At 34.6% G+C, this 24,788-nt stretch overlaps 1 protein-coding gene across 1 annotated transcript; it reads left to right on the forward strand.

Annotated features, from left to right (window-relative positions):
* Positions 1–475: 475 nt before the first annotated feature.
* On the forward strand, positions 476–23,830 carry pcolceb (procollagen C-endopeptidase enhancer b). Its single transcript, XM_056462291.1, has 9 exons — positions 476–619; positions 10,167–10,275; positions 10,353–10,611; positions 11,674–11,798; positions 12,175–12,311; positions 17,523–18,037; positions 22,053–22,133; positions 22,866–23,036; positions 23,194–23,830. Exons 1-9 carry the CDS (start codon positions 531–533, stop codon positions 23,322–23,324), a joined length of 1,617 nt encoding a protein of 538 aa, XP_056318266.1. The 5' UTR covers positions 476–530; the 3' UTR covers positions 23,325–23,830.
* Positions 23,831–24,788: the final 958 nt, after the last annotated feature.

Genomic DNA, 24,788 nt, shown 5'->3' on the forward strand with positions numbered 1-24,788 from the left:
GTTTTTTTCACCAAATCAGTGACATCATTTGTTGAATTTGGCAATTAAAGAGTTAAAATCCTGAATTTTTCTAATTATTTAGTAGTTTTGATCAGGACTGAGGTTGATTAACAGATTTATGCAAAAACATTTGAAAAAAGTATTAATCTGATGAATTTTACAGCAGTTTAATTCAGTGGATGTTTTCATCCCGAACATAACAAAACAGTATTCCATTTGAACAATGCACAAGGGTTAAAAAAAATGAGCAAATGCAATGAATCATATTTTTCATTGATGATTCACCCTAAAATACTACATGCTGAGTGCGCACATCTGAAACAAAAAGATGTGGATTGTGGTTTGTTGGTTGTTATTTGATTTGAACTGTTTATCTGACAGCAGGGGCATTTGGGACACATAAGTCTTTAGTTTTACCCTGATTTGTGCGCCTTCAGTGCTCCTCCTGTCAGTCTCCACCCCCTGAACTCGTCCCGCTCCTGTTTCTCAGTCGGGTCGGGCTGGCTCTCTGTGCCTCCACAAGCTGAAGGATGTGGGCTGCTGTGTGCGTCTGCCATCTGGGGCTTCTGTTTTTAGGGTTAGGATGGGTGCATGGACAAAGTCAGACCAACTACACAAGGTAAGTCTGTGAGTTTCTGCGTTTCTGTATGTACGTTTTGGCATATTTGTGTGTGTGTGTGTGTGTGTGTGTGTGTGTGTGTGTGTGTGTGTGTGTGTGTGTGTGTGTGTGTGTGTGTGTGTGTGTGTGTGTGTGTTTGTGAGCAGGCATTCAGCAGGAGATGTGATTATCTAATGCAGCAGGACTGGGTCTGCAAAAAAAAAAAAAAAAGCGTGAATGGAGTTTGAGGAAACATTGATTGCAGTGTTTCTCTGCGACCCACAATTGGACAGGAAACACTTAATGTCCTGAAAAGTGCTAGTCAGTTTTAATTATTGTATTTTTCCATGTCTACATTAGTTCTTTTTAGCCTAAATATTGGTTGTTGTTGTTGTTGTTGTTGTTGTTTCTCTTAGCTGACTTCAGGAAGACAGTGTTGGGAATATAAAATGGCATCAAATTCTAGATTATTCAAAGTAATTGTGTTTTTGTTTACACACAGTTTTGTAGTTATATGTGTTAAATCTGCACAACATCATGTAAATCCCTCTTGCAGATGCTTTTTTACCACTTTACACAAAGTTCCATTTGAACAGGTCAGATGCAAAAACCTCTAAATGCCATCGTAAATTTTCTCCTAAAAATGAGCATTTTTCTTTATTTCACTTTAAAGGCAATGAAAAGAACTTATTCGTCATTATAAAAGTAAGATTTCTGAGCCTACACGCAAGAGTTGGTAAAAAATGCTTATTTTAGAAGAAAATATCAAGCGGCATTTTGAGATTTTTGCATCTAAGCTCTTCATTTGTTGTTATTGTCAGGTATACATTAGTTAATATGAAATAAATATATATATATATATATATATATATATATATATATATATATATATATATATATATATATATATATATATATATATATATTTGAGGTATCATGTTAACTCATTAATTCAGAAGTTTAATTTTGTATGTAATAATAAGATTATTAGCTAGCAAATAAAATACTTTTTTTTTTTTTTTCAAAAATACCACTTTAGACAACTCTTTGTTTTTTAACAATGTAGATTTTCTTTTGCGTAAAAACCAGCTGAATCTACTAGTGTTTTTTTTATGCAAAACCCTCTAAATCCACCTATTGAGACAAGACAGTGTATTTAGTTGAAAATCACTAAAGATGCAGTTAGAATTTATTATTAGAAAAACATAAAAAAACTTTTGCATTCAACTGTTATTTCTGAATGCGTGGACTCTGCGATTTGTATGATTAGAAGCAAATCTATTTGTTGATGGTGTACTACGTTCCTAAAGCATTTACTCATTATCATTATCTCATTTTTGGCAGAAGTTGCGTTTAGCGGCTTTTGCATCTGAACTCTTCATATATATATATATATATATATATATATATATATATATATATATATATATATATATATATATATATATATATATATATAAAATTATAAATATATATACTAGTTTTTAATATCACCACCACTACATGTATACATTCATTTACTTATAAAATACCTATGCTTTTACTTATAAAATACCTATGCAAATCAAAATTATTATTTTTATGACAAAAATCATTAGAATATTATGTAAAGAGCATGTTTCCATGAAGATGTTTTGTAACTCTGCTATTGTATTTCAAAACCCAAATTTTTATTAGTAATTTGGATTGCTAAAAACTTCACATTGACAAATTTATAGGTGATTTTTCTCAGTATTTAAATTTTTTTCCCAAACACTTTCCAGAAACTTTGTCAGAATCTAGATTTTTAGATAGTTCTATATCGACTAAATAAAAACATTAAAACATTATACACACTGTGAAATCTAAAACCACTAAATGAAATAAGTTAGTTTAACTTATATTTTTTAAAAGGTTACTTTGATTCAAAGAAAAAGAGTTATTGTAACTTATGAACAGCTTTAATTAAGCAGAACTCAAAATGAAATAGTTATGAATGAATTAATTATATTTTTTGTGTTAACTAAAACTGGAAGCAATATCAAACCATTTGAGTAGCTATATAGTTGTTTGGACTTCATTTGTGGAATTTTTAGCGATTTGACTGAACTTAAAATGATTAAGTTTCTAATACTCTAAAAGTTTGACAACACAAATTATCAACACAAGTAATATATGTGTATATGACTCTATATATAGTCATATAGTTTACAGTACTCAAACCATATTGTTTCAAAACTTAAATAGTTTGCCGCAATCAGTTTCCTCAAACAGTTTGAGTTAACTTTACTTATCGGGTCTTACAGTGTATACACATTTAGTTTAGTAGTTTAATTGGAGTGTGTAACTGCAACTACTAAGGTGTATTTTGTTATTATTAATATCTCAGGAAATGTATGTGCCTGTTTTACACCCAGCTCAACAAATAACTAGCATATGACGTGATGTTATATAATGCAAAAAGAATACTCAATATCAAAATTCTGATGCCCTTCAAGCACAGGCTTGTTTTATAGAATCAACAAAGTGTCTTAGATTGTCTTGTTGGTGAGTCTTTAATATGCAAAGCTTGAGGTGAACAACACAATGTATTTCAGCCACAAGGCAAGTTTATTTATAAAGCACATTTCATACACAGTGGTAATTCAAAGTGCTTTACATAAAAACATGAATAAAAGAAACAAGTATAAGAAAATAAAATGAAAAGCAAAAGTGATTAAAAAACAGATTAAAATGAATTTTAAAGGAATGAAAAAGAAAAGAAAGACACAATAGTGTGATCTGCGGGACATAGCACAGTGCTCATTCAGTAAAGGTGCAGCTAAACAGATGTGTTTTCAGTCTTGATTTAAATGTGCCTAATGTTGGAGCACATTTGATCATTTCTGGAAGCTGATTCCAGCAGCAGGGGGCATAGTAGCTGAAGGCCGATTCACCCTGCTTTGGCTGAACTCTTGGAATTGGCTATTTTATTTGATCCTAAAGATCTGAGGGATATGTTAGGTTTGTATTCATTGAGCATATCTGTAATGTATTGAGGTCCTAGGCCATTTACAGATTTATAGACAAGTAGTAATACTTTAAAATCTATTCCGAATGTAACTGGGATTCAGTGTAAAGACCTGAGGACAGGTGTGATGAGCTCTGATTTCCTGGTTCTGTTCAGAACCCTGACAGCAGCTTTCTGGATGAGCTGCAACTGTCTGACTGTCTTTTTGGGAAGGCCAGTGTGGAGTCCATTACAGTAATCCATCCTGCTGGTGATAAAAGCATGAACAAGTTTCTATAAGTCTTCACCAGAGACAACGCATCTAATTCTTGCAACGTTTTAGAGATGATAGCGTGCTGATTTAGTTACTGCTTTAAAATGACTACTGAAACTCAGATCGTACTCCAGAATCACACCAAGATTCTTGAACTTATTTTTTGTTGTTTGACCCTTAGAGTTCACAAAAAACATTTTTTTTCTTAATTTGTTAATCGTAATAACGTGTTTTATTGTTCAGCCAGTCAATAACAGCAGCAGCAATTATGCTAATAAAAAAACATCGTTATGCATGGTGTTGTGTGATTTCATCTTATATGAATTTCAGCATTCACTCCATTCTGTATGTGACCCACTGTGTGCTGATTAACCAACCGAGCAGAGAGAAAACCATTATAAAAACCTCTCTGTAACTTCACATCTGAGCTTGTTTTGTTGGCTGTGGTTTGTGTGTGTTTCCCTCTATATGTCAGAACTAGGAGAATTAAAACACTTGAAAAGAAGCATTAACTTAAAATGTGGGAGCAGGCTCTAAAAATAACCAGCTGACGAAAGTAAATAAAAGATCCACACAGAATATGCTAGATTAAGCAGCATACCAGTCAGCATATATATACACGCATGTATGTACATACGTATGTATGTATGTATGTATGTATGTATGTATGTATGTATGTATGTATATATGTGTGAAGGTGTGTATATATATAGTTAAAGTCAGAATTAATAGCCCCCCTGAATTATTAGCCCACTGTTTATTTCATTTGTTATATATCGTTATTGTATAATGATGGTTTGGTATGTAGAAATTATAGCTTAAAGGGGCCAATAATTTTGACTTTAAAATGGTTCTTAAAAAATCAAAAATAGTTTTAATTTTAAATAAAACAAATAAGACTTTCTCCAGAAGAAAAAATATTATCAGACATACTGTGAAAATTTCCTTGCTCTGTTAAACATAATTTGGGAAATATTTAAAGAAGAAAAACAATAATCAAAGGGGGGCTAATAATTCTGACTTTAGCTGTATTATATACAGTATAATTTCTTTAGCAGATATGTTATAATATATTTTTTAGGGATGAACCAATAGCACTTTTTTACAAACCATTACGAGTACAAGTATTTTCATTTGTGTACTCATTTGTGTACCGATTCTGATAAATTTGGTTTCAATGAAAGTGCAAGGTTTTATTTTTTTGCTTGTAGCAAGGTGGAACACAAAAATCTTTAACAGAAGTTCATTCCAATCCAAATATATATACACATTGTTGATAACCCTTTTGTTTTATTGGAACAAAATGTTCCACGGCAAATTAGTAGTGACGACTTCATGACTTTTTTTCAGTGATAAAATAGAAGACTTTAGACAGAAAATAGAAGATGTTAAAATTTCTGCACCGCCTTATACTTCAGATCCAGTAAACACTCTACTAAATCTAAATAACCTACAGTGCTTCAAAATCATAGAACAGGAAGAGCTAGATAAAATTAAAAATAGCTCTAAACCAGTTACGTGTATGTTAGACCCAATTCCAACAAAGTTACTGAAAGAATTGCTACCTGTTATAGGAGAACCTCTTCTTAATGTTATGTTATGACCAAGAGTGCATCTTGCTATTAGTTTTACTCGATCTTAGTGCGCCATTTGACACCATTGACCACGGTATCCTTATAAATTGCTTAAATGCTACAGGTGTCCACGGAAGGCTCTACAATGGTTTAAGTCATACTTAGCTGACCGTTACCCGTTTATATAGAATATTATATAGAATATTATAGAATATTAATGGACAGCCTTCACAAGTCAGCCCAGTAAAGTATGGGGTGCCTCAAGGATCAGTTTTAGGCCCTTTGCTGTTTACAATATACATGCCACCCCTGGGAGACATTATTATAAGATATTGGATCAGCTTTCACTGCTATGCAGATGATACTCAATTATATATTTAAACTAAACCTGATGAGATGTCTGAACTGTATAAGCTAACTGAGTGTATTAAAGATGTTAAAGACTGGATGACCAACAATTTTCTTCTCTTAAGAAGAAGTATTACTTATTGGACCTAAATTCTGTACACAGCAGATCTCACAACTAGACCTACAATTAGAGGGATACAAAGTTAGCGTTAGCTCTTCTATAAAAGATCTGGGTGTCATGTTAGACAGCAATTTAACTTTTGAAAATCATATATCCCACGTCACAAAAACGGCCGTTTTTCATCTGAGAAACATTGCTAAGTTACGAAGTATGCTATCCATCTCAGATACAGAAAAGCTAGTCCATGCTTCTATGACTTTAAGGCTGGATTACTTTGATGCTCTGTTTGCAGGCTGCCCAGCATCCTCTATTAATAAACTTCAGCTAGTACAAAATGCAGCTGCCAGAGTTCTTACAAGGTCTAGAAAATATGATCATATCACCCCAATTTTATCTTCCTCACACTGGCTGCCTGTTAAGTTTTGTATTGATTTTAAAATATTGATTCTTACCTATAAAGCTTTAAATAATCTAGCTCCTGTTTATCTAACCAACCTTCTGTCTCGCTACAATCCAACTTTGTATCTTTAAGATCTCAAAATTTAGGGCTTCTGGTAGTACCTAGAACAGCAAAGTCAAGTAAAAGAGGTCGAGCCTTTTCATTTATAACTCCTAAACTCTGGAATAGCCTTCCTGATAACGTCCGAGGCTCAGACACGCTCTCCCAGTTCAAAACTAGATTTAAGACCTATCTTTTTAGTAAAGCACACACTCAGTGCATCACTTAGCGGTATGATACATAAATGTGCTCCACACAGGTTTCTGCATCTCGCTTATATACTCTATGAACAGCAGCTACACTAATTATTCTCTTTATTTTCTATTTCCACCTGGGGATATTCATCCCGAGGCCCTCAGACTATGCAGTGCCACTGATTCGATTCAAGACCAGCGATGAGATGATCCCAAGGTTTCCATATCCTGGACCAGGCCATTTCCTGAGCAGCTGCTGTGGTGGTCATGGAGGAGTGGTGAGCATGAGATTGATTCCTGTGACTCTCCAGGGACAGACGAGTCTTCGCTGAGGTCCAGCTTCCTGCCTCCGGCACCTTGACTGCAGCTCTGCACAAGATGTTTGGCCAGTGGAGAAATGGTCATGCCCAACTGAGCCTGGTTTCTCTTGAGGCTTTTTAAATCTTCACTTTGGTGTCAATTGGTGAAGTTTTTTCCTCGACGCTGTCGCCACTGGCTTGCATGGTTCAGGAACTGTAGAGCTGCGTATCGATGGATTTGCTCTTTACTATTTGGACTCTCAGTAGTGATTACTAAACCACACTGGACTGAGCTAAACTGAACTAAACTTAAACACTGAAAACTGAACTACACTGTTTCAATTTACTATAATCTTCTATGTGAAGCTGCTTTGACACAATCTACATTGTAAAAGTGCTATACAAATAATGGTGAATTGAACTGAATAAATCAATAGACCGCTGACACGCATCCACAACTTCACACATTACATAATCAAGAATGTGCAGTTTACTTTATTTTATGGAGTCACTCTCTTGACATTGCATATTGGGGACGCATAATACTCTGTTATGCATGGTTCTTCATTAAATTCACGAGTCCTGCCATTAATCCGCAGGTCAGGTAATCAAAAAGTAGACTTACATGATGTATTTTATGAATGGATTGATTATAAGCACTAAGCTATTGATATATATTACATTAATTAATACATCAAGACATTGAAGTCAGGTAGGACAACAAATCACATTCATGTAGTGAAATACAGTTGAGTGGTATCGGCATTTCATGTACGAGTGCGAGTATTTTAACCAAGTATCAATCGGATACTGGTACCAGTGCATCCCTAATAATTTTTATGCAATGTTTCAAACTATACAGAACATGTCAATAAACGTCTGTTAAACTGTATGTAAAATCTAAAAGTCAACGAGAATGTAAAAGTCCTTGGTAGAATGTAAAATTCCAAATAAAAGTCCATTTATTTGACAAAATATTTTTATGCTGAATAGGTTGGATACGCATTTGCTGAATAAACTCTGATGTACTGTAGTGAAAATTACACCCATGAGACTAATCTGCTGTCTCCATTATGCTTGCCTTGTTTACTGTTGTTTACTAAGTTACCAATAGAGTCAGTCACTCTAACAAACGGATGCAAATGAAGCTAACTCACAAATGGGATTTGTACTTTTTTTGCTAACTTTGAAAAGTTTTGCTTCTTGTTAGGATGGAAGCACCGCTAGCATCTACTTTCACCATCAAACACTGAAGATGATTTGTCTTGTCAGAATTGTGTTGAGAAGAAGCACTGACTGGTGATAGACAAAACCAAAATCTAAGCTTAAAATAAATGTATTCTTTTTTAAAACACTAAAAATTTTTAGTTTATGATAAACAGATGGCACATCACCAGTCATCATTGATCAAACATATAAGACATCATTTGATACTGTAATTTTATTTTTAGAATTAAAATACAATTATTTTATTTCACTTGTGTATCATCACACTTTAAGTCTGTAAAATCTAAATAACAACAGAACTTTGCATATATAGTCAGGCCTATAAAAATTGGGACATCAACACAAAATATTTTGGTTCTATACACTAACACAATGGATTTGAAATTAAATTAATTTTTTAAATGTTTTTGCTATCTCTCTGATGGGGTTGTTTTTTTTTTTCAGCTTAATGATGCTTGCTTGACTGATAGTGACAGCTCTTTGCATCTCATCTTCAGAGTTGACAGTAACAGATTCCAAATGCACATAGAACACTTAAAATGAACTCTGGACCTTTTATCTGCTCATTGTAATTGGCATAATGAGGGAATAACACACATCTGGCCATGGAACAGCTTAGAAGCCAATTCTCCAATTACTTTTGGACCCTTTACAAGTGGGAGGCACATATGCAAACTGTTGTAATTCCTGCAGCGTTCATCTGATTTGGATGTAAATACCCTCAAGTTAAAGCTGACAGTCTGCAGTTAAAGAACATCTTGTTTCATTTCAAATCCACTGTGTTGGTGTTTAGAGCCAAATTTTTTTTAGAATTGTGTCAGTGTCAAAATATTTATGGACCTAACTGAATTTCAAATAAAGAAAAGAGCCTTTATGGTAGACTTTCTGATGTAAACTACTTATTAATGTGGTGATCTTTGTGGTTTTGTTAATGTGTTAGAAACTGTTCATGCATTGTATCTTTTGCATGCTCAAGTTTCTTATTTTAAATGTAAACATGTGGCAAATGAGCATCAATAGAAAAAATTGTGAAACACATGCAGTGAGACACACTTTTTCCAGGCTGCAAGCAAACCATGTGTCATGTGACAAGAACCAACCAATCAGCCTTACCCTTTGTATATAGTATATGCACAATTGACTTATAACAGTAAAGTACTTACCTTGGACCAATGCAGAACACCCAAACACTGCAGCACTTTTCTTTTCTCTGTAAATCTACAACAAAGGTTTGTCAGTGGTAGCTCCTTGGAGACTAACTGATAGTTTCTTAGCAACGGCAGGTGTTACAGGAGCACAAGATCCTGAGAAATTAGTGGAGGGAGTGGGGCACCTCAGGTTTTCCACACATTTTTAGAGGACATGTGAATGGCCCCTTAAGTGAAACATATTCCATGATTTCAGGATATTGTATTTAATTTGAGGGAATCAAGGAGCCACTATAAATATCCAGGAGGCTCTTGGAATTCCCAGTAAAGATGGGATATCTGTGAAAGTGTCTTTTTAAACTTGGATACATATATTATTAATTGTGTAACATTGTAAATGACATAATTATGGCACTGTAAACATAAATCAAACATCCATCCTTCACATTTACAATTATTGGCCCCCTTCTGTATTTTTGTCCACAATTTCTGTTTAATGGCAAGATAACTAATTTCTAATAACTGATTTCCTTTATCTTTGTCATGATGACAGCACAAAATATTTTACTACCTTACTACATTTACAGGCCTAACTAGGTTAATTAGGTTAACTAGGCAGGTTAGGGTAATCAGGCAAGTTATTGTATAACGATGGTTTGTTCTGAAGACAATCCAAAACAAATATAACTTAAAGGGGCCAATGATTTTGACCTTAAATTGTTTTATAAAAATTAAAATCTGCTTTTATTCTAGCAGAAAGAAAACAGACAAGGCTTTTTCCAGAAGAAAAAATATTATCAGACATACTGTGAAAAGTTCTTTGCTCTGTTAAACATCATTTGGGAAATATCACAGGAGTGTCAATAATTTTGACTTCAACTGTATTTCCCTTTCATTTCTCACTCCTGCTGTCCAGGCCCGTATTCCTGTGTGGTGGACATCTTGTGACTGATTCAGGGTTTGTGGCCAGTGAGGGTTTTCCCTCTCACTATAAAGCAAACTCCAAATGCACCTGGTACATCACAGTAAGTCCATCATCTTCAGTTTCTGTTTCTCTTATCTAATATTTTCCACATTTTCATCCCATTTCCACTCCCATCAGGTCCCAGAGGGTCATGTTGTGATGCTCCAGTTCAGGATATTTGATCTAGAGGCAGATCCCACATGCCGCTATGACTATGTGGATGTCTATAATGGACACTCATACACAGTCCAGAAACTGGGCCGCTTCTGTGGGACGTTCAGACCCGGAGCCCTGATCTCGACTTCTAACACCATGATGCTGGAGATGGCATCTGACAGCAGCACAGGAGGAAGAGGATTCCTGGCATACTTCAGCGGAGGCAAGCCACATGTTGATGGTGAGCTGACCTGATGCTTTGCTTTGAATATCAATTCATGCTAAAATAACTAATAAACTGTACCAACTGTTATCAAGTTATCAAAAATACCAACTGTTATCAAGTTATCAAGCAAGTAAAATTCTTGCTACCTTAAATATTTTAGTAGAATCAAATGAACTTTTCTAGTCATCTCAACTTAAATCAGTCAAACTGACTAAAATATTAACTTCAACTTTGTATAACTTTAAAAAGTTAGTTGAAACCTGAATAACTTATTAAAATACACTCACCGGCCACTTTATTAGGTACACTCGCCCAACTGCTCAATAACGCAAATTTCTAATCAGCCAACCACATGACAGCAACTCAATGCATTTGGGCATGTAGACATGGTCAAGACGATCTGCTGCAGTTCAAACCGAGCATCAGAATGGGTAAGAAAGGGGATTTAAGTGACTTTGAACGTGGCATGGTTGCTGGTGCCAGACAGGCTGGTCTGAGTATTTCATAAACTACTGATCTACTGGGATTTTCAAGCACAACCATCTCTAGGGTTTACAGAGAATGGCCAGGAAAAAGAGAAAATATCCAGTGAGCGGTAGTTCTGTGGGCGCAAATGCCTTGCAGATGCCAGAGGTCAGAGGAGAATGGCCAGACTGGTTCCAGCTGATAGAAAGGCAACAAGTAACTCAAATAACCACTCGTTACAACCGAGGTCTGCAGAAGAGCATCTCTGAACCCACAACATGCCCAACCTTGAGACAGCTAATACAGGAAATTGAGGCTATAATTCGCACAGGCTCACCAAAATTGGACAATGGAAGATTGGAGAAACGTTGCCTGGTCTGATGAGTCTCGATTTCTGCTGTGACATTCGGATGGTACGGTCAGAATTTGGCATCAACAACATGAAAGAACGGATCTATCCTGCCTTGTATCAGGCTGGTGGTGGTGGTGTAATGGTGTGGGGGATATTTTCTTGGCTCGAACCAGATTTAAATGTTACATTTGCATGTTACGTTTGCTAACTGTGTTTTTACTGTGATAATACTTTTCCCTCCCCGTCTCCATTTGCCACAGAGCATCAGTTTTGTGGTGGCAGATTGACAAAGCCTCAGGGTTCAGTGAAGACACCCAACTGGCCAGAATCTGATTACCCAGCAGGCATCAGCTGCTCCTGGCACATTTCAGTGGAGTCCAACATGGTCAGTCCGCAAAGATCAATTCACAGCTCTTTCTCTCTTCATCTACTCGAAATATGTTGAGTCTTTAGCAACTATAAAGTCAGAGAATTAATTTTATTTACATTTATTTACTAGAGATATACTGCTGTGAGCTTCTATGCTATGTATGTGGATGAATGTGAAAGTCAGTGTGTATGTGTTTGTGATGACAGCCAACAGTGTATATATGACTATATGAAAGACTTCATTCAGAAATCTGTGTAAGGCAGGAGAGCGCGAGAGAGGGGCATGAAATGTTCATGAAAGAGCCTTTATACCTGTTTTAGAAAATTAGCCTTTTTACTTGCATAACTACATATCAAAGTGTGTGTGTGTGTTTGTGTGTGTACATGGCCAGGTGATTGAGGTTAAGTTTGAGAAGCTGGACCTAGAGTTAGACACATACTGTCGTTATGACTATGTGACCCTGTTCAACGGAGGAGAAACCGATGACTCTCGACGCATTGGCAAATTCTGTGGCGATACAGTTCCAGAGTGAGTCTCTTTAAAATCTGTTTATACACCAACACATTAAATGAGTCCTTCAACTATCTCTCGAAGCACAGAGTACTTTATAATTTATCTACACAGGAAAAGGATGTTGTTGTTTTCGGCATGGTCATTCGTCCTAAGGGAAGCTTAGTAAAAGAATGTGCTTCCCAATTAAGAAATACTTTTCTCTTTGCAAAGACATACATTTCGATATATGATATTTGTATTTTATTCAAAGGCTGATCATGTTGAAAGGCAACTTTAAAGGGTATACTTAGTATGTTTTTGCATTAAAATGGAAAATATATGCAAAATATATTTACATTAAGAACTACTATAAGAAACAGCCATAGAAATTTACATTAGACGTCACCTAGGCTATTGTTGTCTATTGGAAGCAATGCGTCAGTAGAGCCGCCATTTTAGTACAGGGTAGCGCTCCTTTGAAATGAATGTGGGACCAAGGTGCAATGGAGGATTGGCCATCCGGAGTTATAGACTTGTAAACATTCATACAGTACATATATCTATGATCGGGAGTTTTTCTGGTAGTCAGTGCACAAATATTTCATTAAATTATGAAAATTACAATTTTATATCACTTTTCTACATCAGTGAATAAGTGACCACATGGGCATTACCAACAAAGAGCATGTGTTTGTGTGCATGGAAATGTATTATCTAATAGGAGTATTACCAACCTACATCACACATGACGTCTCAATGGTTCAACCGTGCATACCATTTGCAAAAAAAGTCAAGTTGCAATAGCAAACATGTCGTGTTGTGCGGTAGGATGCCAAATTCTAGTCCAAAAATAGAAAACTTACATTTTACGGTCACCATACTGCTTTTAATGCAGACGTCTTTGGCTAACAGCCATCAGAAGAGCTAAATGGAGTGACGACCTAATTAAAAATGCTGGTCTCTGCAGTTCTCATTTTATATCAGGTAAGTTCACGCTATGCTAAATCATACACATCACTCGTTTTTGATTGCAGCAATGATTTCAGCCAAAACAGTTAAATATGATTAATTAAACTGCGCACACTGAATGCTTAGAATGAAATGTAAAAACGTAAGTTCACATACCCTGCCATACAGTTGTTTTGCTTGTTGATGATTACCCAGGCCTTGTACAGCTCCATCTTCTTTCCTTGTCTTTGGCTAGGCAGAACCTCGGTTTTTAGCACTACAAAGTTTTGAATCTGGTAATGGAACATTATTTCTTGTACATGACCACACAGAACAACATTGAACAAACTCGGAGTTTAAATGAGATAGTTGTATATTTCGGGCTGATCTTGGCCATTTCATCTTATCCAATATCCATTGGGCGGGTGCTATCGCAAATGGACCTGTCAGACAAACGTCGCTCACTTTAACGTTAATTTTGCCGAATAACTGTGCTTATCACAAGCTGTTATAATATGCTGAAAGCGTTATGTAAATAATATATATATAATATGTAATGAATATAAATTATCTTTAATAGAACAACAAACTGTACATCCGCATCGGATGTCATTCCCTCATAGTAAATGCAACCTCGATGCGCGGGCATCCTGAATGTTTACAAACCGGTAATTCGCCTATACATGTCCTAAAACACACACCCTCTCCTGCTCTCTCTTCTAATTCTAATGGAGGGAATGATTCATTTGGGAATGAATCTGTTATGAACGACTCGATATCCATGTGCATATCCTTCTTTTTCATCTAAATGGTATATAACATTTGTAATGTTCAATAATTTAGGATAGACAGATATGTACATTGAGGCGCAGGCACTGTTATGTTATCAAGCACCCAAATTACTTCAAAAACTAGCCGTTACTTCACTTAGCTGACAATATACAAGTTTCTGGCACTGCAGCGTCTTGTCATATTTCATTTGCATTGTTTGCTTATTTTATTCAACAAAACTAGCATAAGCCTGGTATTTAGTGTGAGTTGGTGTTACTTTGCCTTATGGTCAGTGCAGTAAGTGACTGTATTATCATTAATAACGTTGTTGAGCACAAAAGTTTGTAACATACAAGAACATAAAAAAATTAATTGTTCTGCTTTTATGCTTTGTTTTCTTTGTTTGCTCATTACTACACCCACATGCAGCGCAAATGTCTAGCATTTTCACATTAGCTTTAGTCTTGACTAGTGCGGTGGAATGACATTTCCTGGGAGCCCTGTACAGGGTCCATATGCGATATGTAGTGTATATATCTATGAGAAAAAGCAAGTATAAAACTACTTCTCTGCATAATGCTGCATCCGCACCACTAGATGTCACAATAATGCCAAGATGTCATAGTATGAAAAGGAGGAACAAAATAATATAATTTTAATTTTCAGAGTGGTTGGTAGCCTTATTCATCAACTGCAGGCCTAATTCTGATCATTTTGCTGCTTTAGGTGGGTTCCAATGGCGTGCCTTGCCGTTTCACCTTTCTCACAATGTAAATGCTCAGAACAAAAATGTAAAAACCTTTTTTGAATATGATATAAACAAGTTGCCTCTTATTAAGCATAAAAATAATTGTATTTTAACAAGCCCCCATAAATAGTGCTAATCGTTATATATAAGTTATAAGTATATTGATTAAAGTAATAAAAAATAAAAACATTTATTCATCTTCCACTTGTTTAAAACCTGTGTAAATTTCTATATTCTGTACAACACAAAGAAGATGTTTTGAAAAATGCTGCTTTTACTATTTTACTATGGAAATGAATTTGGGATTTATGGATTTTACTATGGAAGTAAACAATTACCATCAAACAACATTTTTCAAAATATCTTAATTTGAGTTCAGAAGAAAGAAAGAAACTCATAAATGTTTAAAACCACACGAGGCAGACTAAAGTATTCCTTAAAGTCCCCATGACCAGAAGCGGTGACCGTTATTTTATTCGTATTGTGAAGCAGTTAGAGAAACAGAATATAAAATGAGAAAACAGGCTTGTTTTTCTACTGCGAGCTGGTTGGATAAAGTAGATATTTCATTCAGAAAGGTGGGGAAAAGGGTTTGGGGAGAGTTATTACAGCCTAACAGACTCCTTATCCTCACCATTTCTGCTTGTTGTCAAAACTGACAGTTGGAGGGGTGTGGTAAATATGTAAACCACACCCAATTCCTAAAATGTACGTAATCTGATCATTTAACTGAAGAAAAAAACAACAACAGGAAGTGCATTTTCAGATTTCAATTAAAGATTTTCAGGCAAACTATTTTTTTCCTAATGACATGCACAGATGAATTGTTCACCACAAAACTAGCGATGTGAGCTAACAAAATCATACGGTTAGTTTTGATTTCTTAGGGACTTTAAGTAGCTACTCTCTCCCTTAAGTATTCATGCCCCTTTCTCTGACACTAGGAATTAAGCTATGGGGCACTCAAGTTTCACTAGATAATTTTTGAAATGGTTTTATAGCTAGATTTGAGTTAGCTGTGAACATGGTTTTGAATGACACACACCTCTCTGTACAAAGTATAATAGCTAAAAATGCATGCTTTAAAGAGACAGTAATTGATATCCTTTGGAATGAATGGTAAGAAGTAACACAAGAGGCTAATCAGGCAAGGCTAGGAAACGCAGTAGCTTAAAAAAGTCTCTCAGGAAACCATGGCTAGTTTCAACATCTTTGTGTCGCCTACTTTAACGGTGCAGTAGGATTAACATCTTTGTGTTTAACAGTGCAATGGGAAAAGAACTACAATACAGTAGCCATATCACTGTTAGTTCTCAAGATTCTGGTTATTTTCTACAATAAAGGGTCTATTATTGAAGAAAATAAGGATTATTCACGAAATCGGGATTATTGAAAATATTATTGCAGGATTAACAAACTTCGATCCTTACGTTTTTATGTTCATGAAAACAATCTTCACAATTGAAAACATTTGTCATGAATATGAATTTCTGAAGCCTAAATGCAATCAGCAAAGGTAAAAGTACCACTGTCATATGACCCTACCACAGACAACTATTGATCTTTATTTACACTCTAGTTGGAAAGTCAGCACTGGAATACCTTAAAACATGACAGAAGAAAATTACATTTAATGTCACTATAACAAGCTCTGTACTGCAATTTGGCAATCACCATTTTCAAGACATAACAATTAGGCATAGGATGATAACCAGTTTCAAGGTTTAACACAGTTTGGAATAGTCAATGTTTTAAAACCGCTAAAATTTTCTTTTATACCATTCCTATGTGTTTTTTTCTTTGTTTTTACGACTATTTGATCTAGTTTTTTAGGGCAACAGTATCTCAACATGAAAAGCTACTGTTCAGCCCACAATTCAGCAAACATTTGAAAATCAAATCACTTATACAACAACATTCAAGCATGCTATAGACCTAAAAAGTGCAGTGACTTTATATCCACAGGAAAGATGCAGTTTTTTCCCCAGAAACGGTACGGTTTGGTACAGTATAGTATATTATGCATTTATGTCTGTTTTCACTGTCAAAGGTACTAAAATAGCAAACCATACACTGAAAAAAAACTTTCGTTCATACAAAAAAAATAAATAAATAAATAGGGTAATGGTTCACATCTATATTTTATTACTTGAGCCAATGAAAAATAAATAACTTGTTCAAAACAATATACTTTATGCCTAAGAAAACAATTTTATCTACACTGGCACAAACTGTATTTTTCTTGTTGAAGAAAATTTATTAGTTTAAATTGTAGATTTAATTAAAAAAAACGATGTTTTTGTTCTATCCAAACAAATATAGTTAGCTCCATAAATATTGGGACATTAACACAATTCTAACATTTTTTGGCTCTATACACCAACACAATGGATTTGAAATAAAACGTACAGGATGTGCTTTAACTGCAGACTGTCAGCTTTAATATGAGGGTGTTTACATCCAAATCAGGTGAACACTCATATCATATTACCATGCTATTGGGATTTTTATCCAAGGTTATCATACTGCCAGAATGTTAGAATGTAGCCCATGCCTAATAACAATTAAAAACCTTGATTTAAAAAAATATGGTATTTTACTGTATGTTATAAACCACAAAACTATTTTCAGTCATTTAACCAACAACCCATTCAAAACACCTAGATCCTGACATAATTGAATTGAAAGTCGTTCTCATTTATACCTATTTAGGAATTTTGCGAACTGTATATGCTATTTGCAATTTAGTGTTTTAATAAAGCTCTTGATATGTGTCTCAGTGCGGTTGTGACCAATGGAAATGAGCTGCTGATGCACTTTGTATCAGATCTGAGTGTGACGGCTGCAGGCTTCATGGCTCACTATAGGAGTGTTCCCCGTGGCTCCCGCACACCCACCGCTGGCCTGGACACAGTACACGGGCCACGGGTCAACACTTCCCCAAGTAAACCCACAGCCCCACCACAGAGAGTGAAACCCAAGCCAACACCAAAACCCCCATCAAGACAATCTAAACCTGTACCACCACGACCAACTCCTAAACCCAGATCCAATCCTGCAGCCAAACCTAAACCTGTCAGACCTACTCCACCTACAAGAAGATCTGGGTCAAAAATCACACCAAAACCTGCAGTGAAAGTGACAGCAAAACCGGCGACGAAGCCTACACCTAAACCCGCCATTAGAACTCAACCAAAACCAACAAGTACAACAGCAAAGCCAGAAGTAAAGCCTGGAGTCAAACCAACAGCAAAGACCATCTCAAAACCTGGCAACAGAACAGCATCAAGAACAGGTACGCTGAAAAAAGACCCATTTAGTTCAACTAACTCAATTTTTTGGGATGTATTTTTACATTAGCTCAGTTAAACTGTGTAATTAGGAAATTAAGAAGTTTTTCAGCTGACAAATATAGCCATTTTAACGTATGATTAAACTAATTTATAGTAGTTGCTTGTTTATTTTTTGCCCTAATAATAAGACAAAGTGCACAATTAAAGTAAACAAAATACTAATTTTACACCATGTTAAAATACTGTAAAAATTATGACAAAAAGTCATGACAATAAATGCTTTTATACTACTTTAACCTAATTTATTAAGTTAACCAGGTTTCAACTAGATTTGTTTAAGCTAGACAAAGTTTAACGTAATATCTTTAGTCAGTTGGACTGATTTAAGTTAAGATGACTAGAACAGTTAATTTGATTTGACTGTAACAGAACAACACCATGAACAGGTGCGCTGAGAAAAACAAAAAACAAATACATTTAGTTCAACTAACTCTTTTTACATTAGCTCAGTTAAACTGTCAAATTAGGAAATTTAGTAGTTTTCAGCTGACAAATATAGTCATTTTAACGTATGATTAAACTAATTTATAGTCCTAGTTGTTTGTATATTTTTAGCCCTAATAATCAGACAAAGTGCACAATTAGCGTTAGATGAAATAATTTTACACCACGTTAAAATACTGTAAAAATTATGACAAAAATTCATGACAACAGATGATTTTATGTTACTTTAACTTACTTTATTACATTAATCAGGTTTCAACTAAATTTGTTTTAATATGTTTAGTCAGTTTGGCTGATTAAAGTTGAGATGACTAGAAAAGTTTATTTGATTCAAAGTTTATTTGATTCGACTGCAACAGAACAACATCAAGAACAGGTATGCTGAAAAAACAAAGAAACAAACACATTTAGTTCAACTAACATTTTTTTTTAGATATCTTTTTACATTAGGTCAGTTAAACTGTGTGTAATTAAAAAATGAAGTAATCATATTTTAGTCAGTTTGACTGATTTAAGTTAAGATGACCAGAAAAGTTTATTTGATTAAACTAAAAAATGAAGGCAGTTTTTTTGTTTACAGTGTAGGAAGAGTTACTCTTAGAACAACTGTAAGTTATGGCCCTTTCCACTGAGTTGTGCGGTTTGGTACTACAGTATAGTACACATTTATGTCTGTTTTCACTGTCAAAGGTAGCAAAATAGTGAACCATACACTTCTGCTTTTTGACAAGGGTAGTACAATAGCACAATCAGGGCTTTCTGATCAATATTTCTTACATAACTAGCCACTCACCATTTTCACTAACCACAATTTTGGTTGTTGGGAAAATATCTTTTATATGCATACATTTGACTTTGGCATGCTAAAATCACTAGAGAATTACTTGATGAAGTAAAATTACTTGATTTAGATTTTGTGTTATATCCACATGCCTCCTCATTCATTTCACTTTTTTTTTTGTGTTGTGACGTTGCTCAGTGTGCATGAGCAAATGGGTTGTGCTTTCATAGTGTTTCACTGCTATTAGTTTTTATTTCACTTTTCAGAGCTCAACACTAAGAACTTAACAATTTTTTTTCTGGCCACACCAAAAATAAATAATTATTTCTTAGCCACAAATTTTAAATAATGTGTGAAAACAAATGAAATATAGCTGTATACATACACTTTTATTAAAAATAATAAATAATAAAATAAAACATTTGACATTTAATAAAAAAATATAGTCATGTAGTAAAACTATGCACAGTAGTCTGTCCGGGGAGATCACAGAGTAACTTCACATTAATGGTCAGTATTTACTACTATTAAAGCAATGTTATTGTAAATGATGATAATTAAACCACATTCACAAAAATAACTGTAAGCAAAAGAAAGCAGGCCAAACCGCGTGCGATAATGAAAGGATCACTTTCATGATCACAGCTGAAATCTATCCGCATTTGGTGTGTTGACGAATGTTAGTACAATGCCAAAAGTTGAACTAGAATCACTGTTGAATGATACTGGTTTAAAAGAAATGGTAACCAATGATTGTAACCAGCCAGGGAATGCAGGCAACTTCAACACAGGATGTACTGTAGCATTTTAAATGTCGAAACATGAGATCGTAATAATACAACGGCATGCAGCATTGAACCAAGTTCAAACTAAACTTATCATCTTCTTGTGACAAACAGACACATGCCAAAAAGAAAGAACGTGATCTGAATCATGTCCTCTATTGTTGTTTAAAAGGCCAATCACAATCACAGCTTCCTCCCTCTTTTTGTGCATGTTTACCGTGCGTATAGAGAATGAAAACTTTATGGATATGCAGTTTAATGCATTCTGGGAATTTGAGACACAGGAACCTGGATCCCATTGATGTAATCTGGTTTTTTGCATCTGTTATGTAGAAAAATGACCACACACTCTCTTGCTTGCACCTGGTCTGGTGTGCATGTGCTTGTTCAATTCATAATATACTGTCACACTGGGTATTATGATGGAATTATAATGCCATTATAATGTAATGCCACCATAATGCCATCATAATGTCGTATTAATCTGATAATAGGTATTATAGGGTCATAGTATTCCAATTTCAAAGTTGAATTATAGAGCTGGGTGATAGGTCAAAAATGCAATCTCGATAATTACTTTCCATTTTGAACAATAACAATATATATTTCAACATATGTTGTTAATGCTTCCAGATTTAAAAGAGTACCCCAACAACCACTTAAGCCACAAAAAATTGAGAGTTCATTAAATAGCATAACATATTTTCGGCCGACACATTTTTTGGTAAAAACAGTCCAGAGCTTATCATTGTTATTGACATACATTTTATTGCGATTCAATATAATATCATTTATCAGCCCAGCCCTATTGTATTATGACGTCATGGTCGATATTGCTGCACCATAATCAAACTGTATGATATCTAAATGACAATTATGATGTCATAATCATCATGGGTATAATAATGTCAAATTGTATTTGTGTTATGATGGCATAATGGGTTTCACAATGCCATTTTAGGTGACACTTTAGTATAGGGTCCAATTCTCACTATTAAGCAGTTCCATATTAGCATGCTTATTATTAAGATATTGTCTACATATTAGCACTTATAAAGTATATTCTGCATGATCTTATTCTACATCCCTAATCCTACCCAATAGCAAAACCCAACTACATTAATAACTATTAATAAGCAATGAAATAGGAGTTTATTCAAGCAAAAGTCATTAAAACTGTGTTAATGGCAAGCAATTAATCCTTAAAATAAAGTGTGACCGCATTTTCGCATGGCTTCATAATGGCATTATGATGTCATCTAATATGATAACTATACATAACAGTTGACTTCAAAAGTTACACAATTTGTCAGAAGACCATTAAAGCTTGTAATCTAAATTTGACTCAGTCTCAACTTCATTATCCCGTTTAGGGAAACTAAAATTGCAGCAAGATGCCATAACACAGGCGAAGTTCCATGTACACATTAACAAGGTATTACCACACAACGTACAATACATCATTTTTTAGGTACATCTCCCTCCCCCGTGGACTCATTTAATGACCTAATGGTCACCATTATAAAAGACTTTCTAGTTCTTTTTGTCCTGCAAATAGGAACTCTAAAACGACGTCCTGATGGCAGCAGCTGAAGCACAGAGTACAATGGGTGATCCGGGGTGCATAGGATACCCTGAGCTCTCTTTAAAACATAATTATGATAAATTATCATTGGACCAGTTTGGATAAAACCGATCATCCTGCCTGCCACTCCAGGCTACTCAACCTGTTCTTATTTGACAAACTCAGGTTATCAAATTTGTACATTTTTCTTGATTTTAGCATTTAAAATGATGATAGAACCCCATTATATGTCTGACTATATTGCAAATTTGTATTTTTCTCAATGTGTGCTGGAATAAATGTATATCATTTAGTACTAAAGGCATATCAAGTATATCCTTTTCTCTCTCACTTTATTTTATTTTTCATCCTTTTCATCCCAGCCTCAACAGGCAATCCTCTGTGTTCCCTACCATGCAAGAGAATAGGCACGATGGTGACCCGCTTCTGCCCCAGTCATTTTGGTGAGTTGCTTCATTTATGTTCCTTTCATTCTGCTATTTCTGTCTACTTAATTTCCTCCTGATTGCCTGTCACTGTCATGGACCCCATGGGCTTTTCTCTAGACACTCAATCGGAGGCTTTTAGTGCAGGCAGCTGTTCGAACAGTAATGACAGTGTAACGACAGAGTAATTATTAGAGCAGTGCTTACAGCAAACAGCTAATGTAACTGTCAAGAAACTAAACTAATAATAATAATAATAATAATAATAGAAATGACTTTATTATTTAATTTATATTTAATAATAAATTATAATTATAAATTCTAATAATAAAGTTTAATTAAATAATGTATTGAATTGTATTGATAATAAGCTAAAATTGGCCGTAGTGTATGTGTGTGAATGCAGGAGTGTATGGGTGTTTCCCAGTGTTGGGTCGCGGCTGGAAGGGCATCTTCTGTGTAAAACATATGCTGGATAAGTTGGTGGTTCATTCCACTGTGGTGACTAAGCTAAAGGAAAATGAATGAATGAATGAATGAATGAATAGTGTTGATAATGTAACTAAAATTAATGTAATAAAATGTTAAATATTAACTAATATAAACACCTACACTAATAATTGTATAATGATGGTTATTCAATATTTTAATAATGACTTTAACAGTTAAGATTTATAAATAATTCTGAATTAAAAATGTTTTGTTGATTTACTTGTGAGCAGTTTTCATCTCTCTTTGCTTGTCTTGCAGTGTTGACAGGTAAAGTGACATCTCTGAGCCCTGGATCTCAAGGAAGTGCAGAAGTGGAGGTGTCCATCATAAAGGTCTACAAGGCAGGCAGACTTCACTTGAGGAAGAGAGGACCCAGCACATCTGCCACACTCACAGCCACATGCAGTAAATGTCCAGTCCTGCGAAAAGGTGAAAGAAACACACTATAAAACAGTTCAACCTCAAGCATCTGTTCATGACTCGTCTTCTGCCACTGTAGCATTTAGGAATATGTCACAGGTTCATAGTTTTCATCTTTTCACTGACCCCCTTAATGTTTAATAATCATTATGACTTTTCTTAACAGGAATGAACTATGTGCTGATGGGCCATGTGAATGATGATGGTCTTGGCATTTTGAACCCCTCCAGCTTCGCCCTACAGCATAAGGCAGTGCATGATAGAGCGCTGGCTAACCTGGCAAAGAAAGCATGCTGACCTCACAGCTATAACCCGACCAAACACAATGAGGGAAACAAGCTGAATCCCACTTGTCCTGCTGGTTCACTTTATTCATGAGATCAAAATCAGGCAGGAAGAGGTGAAATCTAATAAACTCAATCCTTAATTAAGAATTTTGCATCTTTTTTATATAACTGGAAGCGTGCTATATGAAAAACAAGAATAGAATATTTTAATACAGAAGATTTATAAATCTTTGTGATGTTATACCGGATCATGTTCAGGGTATATACATGATCAAATTTCCAGGTTTGTTTACTGTGTTTGTATTATTAGGCTATTGGGTTTGTTTAATATACTATACAAACATTTTTAATATAACACCATTTGTTGATCATTAGTTATAATGCTAATTATAATGCTTAATTAAAGATGGTATAATCTACATGAATTGTGTTTTATTATTATTTTTACTTTTAATCATAGCTAAATTACTTTAAATAATCTTTGATATGCACACAATATTATTAACCATTAGTCACTGTTATTATTTTTCTGTTTGATATCTGGAGGGTGTCTTTTTATTTTATAAATGGCATTAATATGTGGCCATGTAAAATAACTGTTTTATATATATATATATATATATATATATATATATATATATATATATATATATATATATATATATATATATATATTCAAAGGTACTTTATTCCTGTGATGGCAAAGCTGTCAGCAGCCATTCCTTCAATCTTCAGTGTCAGAAGATGTTTCTGTCATTTTCTTTTTCGACAAACTATTTTATTAATGTCATTAATAATGTTGGAAACAGTTGTGCTGCTTAATATTTCTGAAAACCATTTAATGAAAGTTCATAATAAAAGCACTTCTTGAAATAGAAATTGTTTGTATCATTGTAAGTGTATCCCAGACGAGCCCCCATTTTTTATGATCCCACAGAGATCATAACTAATGTTTAAATGCACAACATGTTCTTGGAGCTTCATATGATTACAGCTGAATCACTGATTACCTGTAAAATCAACACACAGACACAAAAATGGCCGACAGGGATATCATACCCTCCCCACAAGACAGAAACCTCAAAAGCTGCCACAGTTGAAGTCAGAATTATTAGCCCCCTTTGATTTTTTTTCTTTATTAAATATTTCCCAAATTATGTTTAACAGGGCAAGGAAATTTTCACAGTATGTCTTATAATATTTTTTTTATTCTGGAGAAAGTCTTATTTGTTTTATTTCGGCTAGAATAAAAGCAGTTTTTAATCTTTTAAAAAACATTTTAAGGTCAAAATTATTAGCCCATTTAAGCTTTTTTTTCAAAAGTCTACAGTACAACCCATTGTTATACAGTAACTTCCTAATCACCCTAACCTACCTAGTTATCTAATTAACCTAGTTAAGCCTTTAAATGTCACTTTAAGCTGTATAGAAGTGTCTTGAAAAATATCTAGTCAAATATTATTTACTGTCATCA

Source organism: Danio aesculapii, chromosome 7, assembly GCF_903798145.1.
Source record: "Danio aesculapii chromosome 7, fDanAes4.1, whole genome shotgun sequence".
In the NCBI taxonomy this organism is placed as follows: domain Eukaryota; kingdom Metazoa; phylum Chordata; class Actinopteri; order Cypriniformes; family Danionidae; genus Danio; species Danio aesculapii.

Coding starts and splice junctions, on each gene's coding strand:
- pcolceb (XM_056462291.1), top strand. CDS start 531: ATGTGGGCTGCTGTGTGCGTCTGCCATCTGGGGCTTCTGTTTTTAGGG. Junction 10,612..11,673: donor AGGCAAGCCACATGTTGATG/GTGAGCTGACCT, acceptor CATTTGCCACAG/AGCATCAGTTTTGTGGTGGC. Junction 18,038..22,052: donor CAGAACAGCATCAAGAACAG/GTACGCTGAAAA, acceptor TTTTCATCCCAG/CCTCAACAGGCAATCCTCTG.